This window comes from Polistes canadensis, unplaced genomic scaffold (genome assembly GCF_001313835.1).
Source record: "Polistes canadensis isolate GaletaPanama2010 unplaced genomic scaffold, ASM131383v1 scaffold_19, whole genome shotgun sequence".
Lineage (NCBI taxonomy): Eukaryota > Metazoa > Arthropoda > Insecta > Hymenoptera > Vespidae > Polistes > Polistes canadensis.
The window spans coordinates 170,879-182,346 of NW_014569566.1; the positions used below are offsets into that span (position 1 = coordinate 170,879).

Here is an 11,468-nt window from a genome sequence, read left to right on the forward strand (position 1 = left end):
ATATATATATATATATATATATATAGATATAAATAGTTTAAAAAGAAAAGAAAAGGAAGTACTTTCTAAGAATTCTATTCGTAAGTATCTCGACAAAAAAAATAAAAGGTGCCACCGTATTGTACAGCTTTATGATGATCTATCGCGAGAAATATTAACGTAACAACAAGTTTTATCGTAATCAGTACAATACGTGGGACACCCTTGTATTATAACACTATATGTATATATATATCTATATATATATATATTGTATCACCTATGTTTTTGTATTTGGTAATCTAAAAGGATATCTAATTAACGAACAGAAGGTTAATAGAAAGTATATTATATATATTTGAGTAAAATCGTGTCGAGTGTTGGTGTTATCCACGACCAGATGATATAAATTATCCTTTTACTACCCCTGCCCCCACTTCTTCCTTCTTCTGCTGCCCCCTGCTAACCCTCTCCTTCCCTGCTGTGTTTTAAAAAATCAGGTAATGTATTTAGAAAGTCCTGGGGGATTCTATATAATTGTAAATGCTAATTAATACCGATTAACAAACTGTCCTGGATAAACTCAACGTTCGCTTACTCATAACTTATTATATACCATCGTCTGAGAAGAAACACACACGCATACACACAGAAAAAAAAAAGAAAGAAAACGAAAAAGAAAAAAAATAATAATGATAAACAAAACAAAAAAAAAGGTACGTTCGTAAAGAAAAATAAACATAAGTATATATCAATCGTTCGGCTCATTTCACCCCGTTAACCCTTTTGTTTTATTCTTTTACTTCATTTGTATGCTAAGAATGATTTGTTTTTTTATCATTTTTATATTTCTGCGAAGTATAGTATTTTTTTTTCTTTTTTCTCCATTCTCTTTACTTTTATGTTTAGAATACAATTTGCATGTTAAAATATATTTTATAATTAAAGCTAATTATGTGTGTGGTATATGTATATGCATATATATGTATATGTATAGTGTTATACTGAGATACATTATTGCGATTAATTCATAATGGAAATTCCGTGTAAGTAGTGAACTTTTGCGTGCATTTAAAAAAATAATGAAAGGTCGATTTATTAGAGAGCAAAATAGTTTTGTAAATCTATAGACTCTTCGTTCCTCCATCGTGTATGTCTGCAAAGAACAACAAATGAATGGTACGTATAGTTAGTGTGATTAAATTCAATTAGTTTACTCACAATTTTGGTAGATCTTTGATGTATCGTACTTTTTGATTATCATCTATTTTATAATCCTCGATTTTACATTTTTCTTGCCACGCTTTCGTAGGTTTACACAATGTCGAGTTATTTGTATTATTTAATTGATATTTCCGCGATGTCCTTGATTTATTTAGTCGAGTTTTATTCGTACGCGATAGTTGCATCCTTCTTTTTCTAACGTATTCCTCATCCTGTTTCCTTTAATATTATGATTGGTCAAAATATTTTGTTTATAAATAAAAAAATAAATTCGTTGTGTGCGAAAATACGAAGACGTCGTACCTAAATTCTTTGATCAAAATTGGATTATATTCTTGAATATTTTTTAATTCCTTTTTCGAATTTTCTACAAATTTATCCATCGATTTTTTATTCCTATAATCTCGTAAACTTTCTCGCATATTTTCTATCCTAATTCGTGTACGTTTTTCATCCAATGCTCGTTTAGATTCTAATCGCAATTTCGACTGTTCTTCGTCCATCATTCGTTTCTGTTCTTTTTCTAATTTCCATTTTTTGATTAATTCCTTTTTATTCAGATTTTGATCGATAACTGCGTCGGAACTTTTTTCTTTGTCGTTAAATATATTTTTGTTTACAACATTCGAGGGAACTTTTTCAGTTGGTAGATTGTTTTGTTCGATAATTTCTTCGTTTTGTAATTTTGTAACTTTGTTTAATTCCTTTCGCTTTCGCCATTCTTTTATTCTTGATCTTTGCTTCTCTCGTAGATCGAGATATAATTTATACCAAGTTTCATGATTTATTATCGTTTCTATCGTCAAATCTGGACACTTTGTTCTAATCGCATTAACTAACGTTGGTACGTTTTTACACTGTTTTCGCATTTTTAAAAATAACGAATGATCCTCGTTGCTCCAATGTTGAGTGTAACCTTGGAATCAAACAAAATTTCTATTTAAATTTCTTTGTAAAATGTCAAAACGTTTTTAAATCGAATTTAGAAAACCACCTGTTTTAGCGATCAACGTATGAAAATCTTCGATCTCTTCGTAATCATCGTAATCTTCGTGATTTGTTTTCTTATCTTTGTTAAGAGAAGACAAATCTATAGTTGATGATTTGATTGTTCTATTCACTGAATTATATTTATGTAAACGCGATGAAAATTCTTTTAAATCAGAGTCCAATTCATTTCCTTTTTCGGATAATTCTTGAAGAGGACAAGTATTCTTAAAATCGTCTAATTTTTTTGATATTCCAATCAGTTTCGATTTAAATTTGTTTACATCTAAATCAACACGATCAAAAGTATTTATTTAAATTGATAAGTAGTGACTCATATTTATGTGAAGCTTATTACCTAATTGCTGAATTTGTACGGGATCGGTTATGATTAGTTTAACTGTCTTCACGTCGTTACTAATGTCAGAAATAGTTTTACGTAAAGTTGAACAAATATTTTGTCTATATGATACAAAAACAAAGGTTATACAAAAAACATGAATGTAACGAAATATTATAAATATCGAACGTACCTTTTTGCAGACAATTCCCTCTCTTCTCTCGACAAACTTTTAATAACATCAACATCGAGTTTCATATTATCTATTAAATTAACGAGTCCTCTCTCTAAAATATATTCCTGATTTTTTAATTTCATTAAACCCTTCATATATTCCGATTTTTTAATCTTTTTTATTACCGACTTTACTTTGTTTTCTTCCACATTTTCACTGTTTTCTTTTCGCGTATTCATATTAAATTAATGTACACAACTAACGAAATTATTTATAATTATAGGAGATACTTTTTAAAAGAGATCTTTTATTGTGCGTCGGGGAAATCGAACGACTGTGCGTAGCACGTGCGTTTCCATAGCAATTTACGAAAGGTGGGCGTACACCTGCTCTTTTTAAAACGAAACCTACATAAAGCTATAAGAAACAAAAAGAAATAAATATAAAAATAATCTACACAGAGATATATCTTAACATCGACGAAATAAAACAAAGAATAATATCGATGAGATATTTACAAAATTGTATAATAAAAAATAATGTAAAAAAAGTAAATTACATTATCGAACGCAATATGGGAGGTGTTCTCGTTTACCGACGGATTACTAGTACCCTTCCTTATCGACTAGTCGCTGCTGTTCGTCGCTATTCAGTGGCGCCCTCTAAAACGCCTCTCGTAGATCGTCAACCAATCGGAGACGCAGGATGCTCGTTCGGCTTTGAAAACGCGGCATTTATACGGGTGGACTGTACGTAGGCGCTTCAGTCTCTGGTTGGGACGCGAAAGTTTAGGAGTGTGGCATTACAAACGGATCCTCGGATTACGCGAGGCGCTCATATACACAGATACTCACAGAGAGAGAGAGAGAGAGAGGGAGAGAGAGAAAGAAAGAAATAGATAGATAGATAGATAGATAGATAGAATATATACACAACACACAACAGAGAGATAGATAAAGTCCCGATCATATCAGAGTTGATACATTGTTTACGTTATTCTCGCAGATGCAAAAAAAGGAGAAGTTAGAAATCGAAGACGACGACAAAGAAGAATCAGGAAATTTTTTCTAATATCGACGATTTCAATCTTTGCTTTGATCATTGCATTTTGCAAGTTTTTTTTTTTGTCGATCGGCCTAATCATCGTCATAATTCTCTTTCAAACAACGACGACGAGGACGATTTAGCGTCGGTCTGTCGTCTTTTTCTTTTCTTTTCATTTTTTTTTTCCTTCTTCTTCTTCTTTTTCTTCTCTCTCTCTTTTTATTCTTGAAAATCATTCGAGAATCGAGCGACGCGATTATTAAACACGAAATGCTCGTCTTTGCTACATGCCGGAAAATTTCGTGATGTAGGCGCATTCGATCAATCGTAGTGATAGAAGAACAAACTACTCTCCTTCTGCTCGTGGTTATTATACTTCGACGAAGAGTTTCTTTATTGTTAAAAAAAACTCGAGCGGGCGATTATTAATTCCTTTTTTATTTTCTTTTACACCGACTCGATGAACATATATATATATATATGTATATATATATGTATATGATTGGATAATATTCCGGTGTGATTTATGCGATTATTTTTCTCGTAAATGTACATCAATCACGACTGCACCTGAGGATCCAAGCTTGGCTAAACAATACATTCACGCGTGAGTATATACTTTTTTATTTTTTTTTATATTTATTATTCTTTCTTTTTTTCTATTGCATTATTTACGATCGATGTATTAAAATTTACGTTAATTAATCAATGAACATTTTGTCTATCCAAGATTTTTCGACTTTAATTTAGAGTCGTTATTGGAACATTGATAATTTACTTGATTAACGTAGTAGTTAATTTATTTTATCGTCTAATTCAATTGTTTTGTTTTATCAATACTATTTTGATTACTCGATCGTTCGTATTCTCCCGTGAACTTTCTTCTCGTGTTCTTCCTAAAGTTCGTACATAAATAATGGTAGAATAGAATGTTTGAGTTTGCGTGGAAGAATAATCGAAGAGAGAGAGAGAGAGAGAGAGAGAGAGAGAGAGAGAGAGAGAGATACTACGTTGTTCAGTTTTGATGAAAAAAGAAAACGTTGAAATACTATGAATTGTATGTTTGAAGAATTTATTGAATTTATCAGAACACAACAAGTTAACATGGGAGACATGTTTTTACTTTTACGTAAGTTGAAATATTTGTTGTTGGTATCTTAAAATCTGTTAATTCAAAGTTCTCATTAATTACGTAGCAAATTACATAGATAATAGATGTGGATAATCTTTAAAATGTTTCTCCTCGCGATCTTGTTCTCGAAACAAAAGCGTTAAAGGTGATAGTAATAGCAGTATGTGATGGTGGTGGTGTATTAGATTAGTATTAGTTATAGTATAAGTATTTAAAATAGGTATCGTGTGGAAAATAATGGCGGGAACGATCGTGACTCGGAAAAGTCTCTCTTACATAGGATTAATACGGCAACTTCAAAAGCGTGCCGATTGAAATTCGAGATAAGGAAATCTCGTGCACTGGGATTAGAGAATTAGAACGGGCCTGGTTTATGAGAGCTCGGGATGTGTCATTATCTCGTTTCTTCAACGAGTAGAAAGGAAGCGACTTATATACATACTATTTAGTTATACAGAACACACTATCCATCTCTCTTTCTCATTATTACAATGTTGACTCGGGCGTGTAAGTTTGACCCTCGTAGAAATACATTTAATTTTTTTGTATATTTAATTAATGAGTATTGCACAAGAGAAAGATAGAATTAAATATAATACATGTATACGAATATTTATATTGATATTATAATTCGTAGGCGTATACCACACATATGTATACCTAGGACTGGGGAAGTATCTGTGTGTGTGAACATTAATAAAAATGAATTTTTTCTTATATTTTTATAGTTTTATCGATAAAACTATAAGATGAATAATTCATTGGAAATTTATAGAAGCAGCATGCAATTTATTTTAACAAAATACGATAGGTGTGATTCTTTGGGTCACCCTGTATATGCATATTATTAGGTCGCGATGCCGTAACGATAGATACGAGGAAATAGAGATAGATAGACAGAGAGAGAGAGAGAGAGAGAGAGAGAATTTTTATCGAATTGAACAGTAAAGTTCTGCACGCCTCGCACCCGCAAACAAAGGACGGATCGTATCGGAAGTATGTGTGCAAACTTTCTTTGTCGACTTATCCGGCAAACGATTTTAACTCTAATATCATTTTGCAAGCGGTTCTCTTCTCTAACAATCATCTATCTCTTCCTATTTGTGTTATTTTCTGATCGTGAATTAAAACTCGATCGAATGATCACGATTATTTTTTATAGGACGAACGTGTAATATTGTTTTATCATTTGATTATTTTGTCGAAATTTTGTTTTTTTCTTTTTTTTGATAAAAATTTACATAATAATTACGTTTGTAAAAATTAATCGAAGTCCTTTTTAAAAATGATATTAATTTTTGATTTTCACACATATTAAACAAAGTGTTTTCGTATTTGATAATATGAAGTATCGAATTTTGCACACCTTTGTTTAAATACGAGAAATAGAAAATGGTAATTCGAGAGAGAATTAGTAATAGTCGTAGCTGGCGATTATGTCAACGAGTAGTTTCGTCAATAATGACTCGATAACTCGATAATGATTGTATTTGCTAGAACGATTACTTTGAACCGTACCGAAGGTTGAAGCTCGACGAGAATAAACGGACTATCTGCTTCGATGTAGATTACGACGAAGAAAATTAAAAGGAGATTAGAAGATGAACACAATTTCCCATCATTCTCTTTCCTCTTTTTCTCTTTCTTTCTTTTTTTTTTTTGTATAATTTAAATAACAAAAATTAGGAAATAAATTGAAACGAAAGAACATATACATATATAGGATATAAAAAAAATATTATTAATATTTATGAATATTTATGAATATTTTTGGTATACATAAATAAATTTATTAAATACGTTTCCATAGTACCGAATTACCGAATAATTTACTTTGTCTTTTCAAGATGAGATATCGCAGATATTTATTTTTCTAGGCACGTGATACGCATTATGCTCTCGCACGCTCACAACAACCCACAAACGTTTCCCATTTATTTTCAACGTTTAATCTCATGTCTAGATTGCGAGTAACATCCTGAAATTGGCCTTGCTTTCGTGAACCATAGGATTATCCGCCGTGACTAATTGTAGGTGCATTAGCGCGAGAATATCGGTTTTCTTGATTTTTTTTCGATGAATGAAATAAACAAAAAGAAAAAAAAACAAAAACGACAGAGAAAGAGAAAAATTCGAATAAAATCAAATGATTGTACAGGATTTGGTTTGAAAAGTTACTCGATGAAATGAATGAAAAAAAAAAAAAAAATGTACGCTCGTAGTTTAACAAAAATCGAGAAAACATTTTTATGACGATGCGTACGATTGATGTTTCGAAGAAAAAGAACAACAAATATTTGGTTTATTCTATATATTGTAAAAAAGAAAAAGGAAATAATGAATTCGCACAGAACGATTTCTTGAACGAAGTCAACCATAGGCAGGTGACATTTATGCGAGTTTCGTAGACACTTTAAAGATGTTTTTATACAGAGAAAGGAAAGAGAAAATAGTTTACGGTCTTTCGTGTCGGAGTGATTTGCATTGAAACGGCTATTGTGGATGGTAATCGAGTATTTTCCATCTGACACGGTACTACGATCGTTTTTCTATGTCTGTCTTTTAAGTAACTCTTGCTTTTTAAACGCGTTTCCTTTTTTATTATTATTTCCTTTTCTATTTCCTTGTATTTCCTTTGACATACTTTCTAAATCCTTCAAAATATTGTCGAAATTTCATTTCACATTTTTCTTATTTTTATTTATTACAAAATAGAATCTGTGAACATTCTTAAATTTCTTTAACATTTCCGACAAATTCAAATTATCGTTCGAACAAGACGTGCTTTATAAAACCCGAACGAAAGAATACATTTTCTCAATAATAAAATCTTAATATTGTGTTTGCATTTGTAGGAAAATCGTGACAAGATAATATCGTAACTTTTTAAAATTTTAAGAAAAACGTTGTAAAACCTCAATTCTGACCTAACGCTTTTCTATATAATACCAGATGTTCGGCTCCTAGTGTTAGGGTATAAGGAATTGTTTGAAAGGTAGAATCCTAAAATGACCTACATTTTAAATTACAGAATCTTCCAAAATCCTTCCTATTTTTCTTTTTCCTTTTACCACTCACATTTTCTTAATTTATCATTCGATAACGTGCACTTATTTTTTAATAAATCTTCTATTTCCTTAGAAAAAAAAAAAAAAAAAAAAAAAAAGAAAATACTTTTCATATCTTTCGATTATTTTCCATCGTAGTCAAGTTTTTCAATTAACGAATAGAAGCTTAGAATATTATTCAACGATTTTACAGATGGGGAGAAAAAAAAGAGAATAGACGAACGAATACATTGGTATATAGATTAGAAGAAAAAAAACAGTACGTAGGTGTGTGAAAGAGGGAAAAAGAAAAATAATGTGAATCGTAAGAGAAATAAAAAAAAAAATCCATATATGTGTGTATCTGTGTGTGTGTTTCATCAAAGAAAGAAAAAAAGAGAAATATAGTATAAGTAAAAAAAATAGTACGTAGGTGCATACAAGAGAAAGAGAGAGAGAGAAAAAAAATAATATAGATTACATGAGAAAAATAGATGCGTGGAAAATAAATAAAGAGAGTTAGTATAATAAACCCAATCGTTAAAGTATAAAAATACAAACCAATTTAATAGACCATATATGAAAGAGTGAGATAGATAGTATAGATCGTAATGAGAGTGTGCGAAGAAAAGAGAAAGAGAAAGAGATGTAATATAGATCATGCGAGAAAGAGAATATGTACACGTGTTCGTGTATGATCTCTGTGCGTACGTGTGTGTGTGTGTCTGTCTGTGAGAGAGTGAGAGAAAAGGAAGGCGTTGAGACTCGTTACGACTCTACCACTCCGTTTAAAAGTGAATGGAGAACCTGCTCATTCACAAGATTTTCTTCCGAGGGGGCGCACTCGCGTGTCCGAGCTGTGTTGCCCAGCTAGCTTCGCGATCCTGTATGTGTGTATGTGTGTATGTATGTTGATATATATGAGAGAGAGAGATAGAAAGAGAGAGAGAGAGAGAGAGAGAGAGAGAGAGAGGACGTTGTCGTAAGGTACAGATAAATCACGTGCGGATCTGCTGCGTTTGCCGCATCTCATCGTGGAAAAGAAAAAAAGAAAAGAAAAGGAAAGAAAAGGAAAGAAAAGGGGAATAAAATGAGAACTACAGTGATTTTCTTTCTCTTTCTTTTTCACTTTCATCTCATTTTTTTTTTTTCTTTTCTTTGTGTTCTTTTTTCTCAACCCTTTTCAGGTTTTATATACGTAGGAACAAAAATACGTATGTATTGGTAGGCGTATGATTTCTATATGTGTATACGGGTACTATAATACATTGCACATAGCAATTTTCTATTCGAAAATGCGTGAAAAGCTTTGAATTATGTATATGTCTCTGTGTGTGTGTGTGTGTGTACGYAGSTTTTTAGGAGAGTACAGAAGGTTTTTTCTTTCTTTTTTTTTTTTTTTAAAAGACTGGTTGGACGATTTAAAAAGATGAACGCGAAACTCGGTGCTGCTGTTCGCGGTAGTCGATCTTCGTGCGAAAAGTCGGCAAAAAAGTATTTGATATTCCAACTGTGTGTGTGTGTGTGTGTGTGTGGCGAGGAAATTTCTTCCCCCTTTTTTTTTTTTTGCTTTGATACCGAATTCGTAATTTACGAATTTTGTAAAAAAAATAATCTACTGCGAGTGATTTTTTTTTCTCTGCAACGAGCCACCTAGCACCAACATTTTTTTCGATTTGTTTCGTAAATTTGCGTCGCAATTAACGTCGCCTGCAAATCTCTCCCTTCTTTTTTTTTTTCTTTTCTTTTTTTGTTCGTTCCACAATTATATATACACGCGCGAGATTCTCGCGCATATATTTATAAATATAATTTTTTAATTACACCATTAGTATATATACATTTCATATATATATATATAAATGCTCGTACGAAAATGTGGAAATTATGAAAATTAATATCTAACAGGTTTGTGTGATAGAAATAAAAGAGAAAGAGAGAGAGAGAGAGAGAGAGAGAGAGACAGAGAAAAAGCAAAAAAATAAAACACACAGAAAAATCTACAAAATAAAAAGAAGAGATAGAGATAGGGGCCACGGACTACTAGAAACATGACGACAAAAAAGAAAGAAAGAAATAACTATAGGTAGAAAAGGGTAATCAATCTCGGGCATACTCGAAAGGAGCTTAATGATAAACGACTTGAGAAATGTTACCGACATTATCGACCATATGTCGAGCTTAGGTTTATACAAAGTCGAGTTATCGCGATATTATTATTTTTGCTTATTTTTCTATCATATACTAAACCCTACCTGCTTTTCTTTCTCTCTCTCTCTCTCTTTCTTTCTATATTTGCAAGAGAAATGTTATGAAATCACAATCAGAGATATTCGTGATTTGCATGCGACACTATGGTATCCAACCATAACTACAACTACAACTACAACTACAATTGTAACGACAACGATAAAAGGAACAGGTTCATTTTCTACGATCAAGAAATAGAATGAATGAAATCGTAAAGTCTCTCTCTCTCTCTCTCTCTTTCTATTCGCATTGGTATGCGTGTGCGTGCATAGAAAGGGTCGTTGAGTGGTCGTGTCGTGAGAGGGTTGAAATTTTATTGTCTTCTTCCCCGAGTCAGTTTCATGGCTAGCGAATGCAATTATTATGCAAAATGAAGCTCGACGATCTCTTACCGATTGAACCGATAAAAAGTCTGTGCAATTTTTTCCCATTGTCGAATCAATTCCCCATCGTCAATTTTGGCATACCTTTCTTATACAATTTCTTCGATATGTTATATTTTTTGTGTGTGTGGGTCGGGTCACAAACGTTATATCTATATTAATATATTCCTTTTTATTTTTTTAAATTTAATATAAATATCACGTAGGAATATTGTGTGTGTGTGTGTGAATTAAACGTGTAGAAAGGATCTTTCGGCATTTGACTTTAAACCGAGATCCGCCATATTGATAAATTCGCATCGATGTGAAACTTTGTGTTTCATTTTTTCCTTTTTCTTTTGCGCTATATGCTAATCCCGTACGTGAGATTTTCCATAGAATTAAAACGATTATTTAGCTTGGAATATATATCTAACGTAATTCCATTCCCCCCCCCCCATCCTTTTCCTTCTCTTTTCTCTTTCTCGAAAGCTCTCGTATGATATTTGTTCTGTTAACGGTAGCAACGAGTGAACATTGTAAACGCGTCCTGGGGGCCAGAGAACAACACGTCGTGTTCCTTCGGTACCAATAATTATGCAGAATCTGATATCCGTCTTCGTGTCTAAAGGAAAAGAGATCCGCATAGTCGATACTTAATGGCCCGTAAAAGAGGGAATGGACCATTAATTGCGACAAAGTTCTCCTCCTATCGATAACAACACCAGATTCACGTTTCTTATTTTCTTTACTATTTGTTTTTTTTCTTTCTTTTATTTTTCTTTATTTTCTATTTCACTCTCTTTCGCATATAATTATTCTATAAATATATCATATACCGAGATAATATTTTGCGACAATTAAACTAGGTAAATCAATTGATATCTAATTTATTTTACATTACAATTATTTATATCGTAATTTGTAT

At 31.9% G+C, this 11,468-nt stretch overlaps 2 protein-coding genes across 2 annotated transcripts in view; one reads left to right on the forward strand and one right to left on the reverse strand.

Moving 5' to 3' along the window:
- Positions 1–1,586: 1,586 nt before the first annotated feature.
- On the reverse strand, positions 1,587–2,944 carry LOC106793785 (coiled-coil domain-containing protein 112-like; the record flags this gene model as incomplete). The annotated part of the gene is made up of 4 exons (XM_014760990.1): positions 2,724–2,944; positions 2,549–2,652; positions 2,198–2,476; positions 1,587–2,119 (listed from the first exon to the last, which is right to left on the reverse strand). Coding segments are annotated over exons 1-4 (1,137 nt in total), but the record flags the coding sequence as incomplete, so codon positions are not given.
- A 505-nt stretch (positions 2,945–3,449) lies between these two features.
- Positions 3,450–11,468, forward strand: part of LOC106793845 (GAS2-like protein 3) — a 76,589-nt gene continuing 68,570 nt past the window's right edge. Inside the window, exon 1 of the mRNA XM_014761091.1 lies at positions 3,450–4,356. The gene's annotated coding sequence lies outside the window, so the exon portion shown is untranslated. The remainder of the gene's footprint in view (positions 4,357–11,468) is intronic.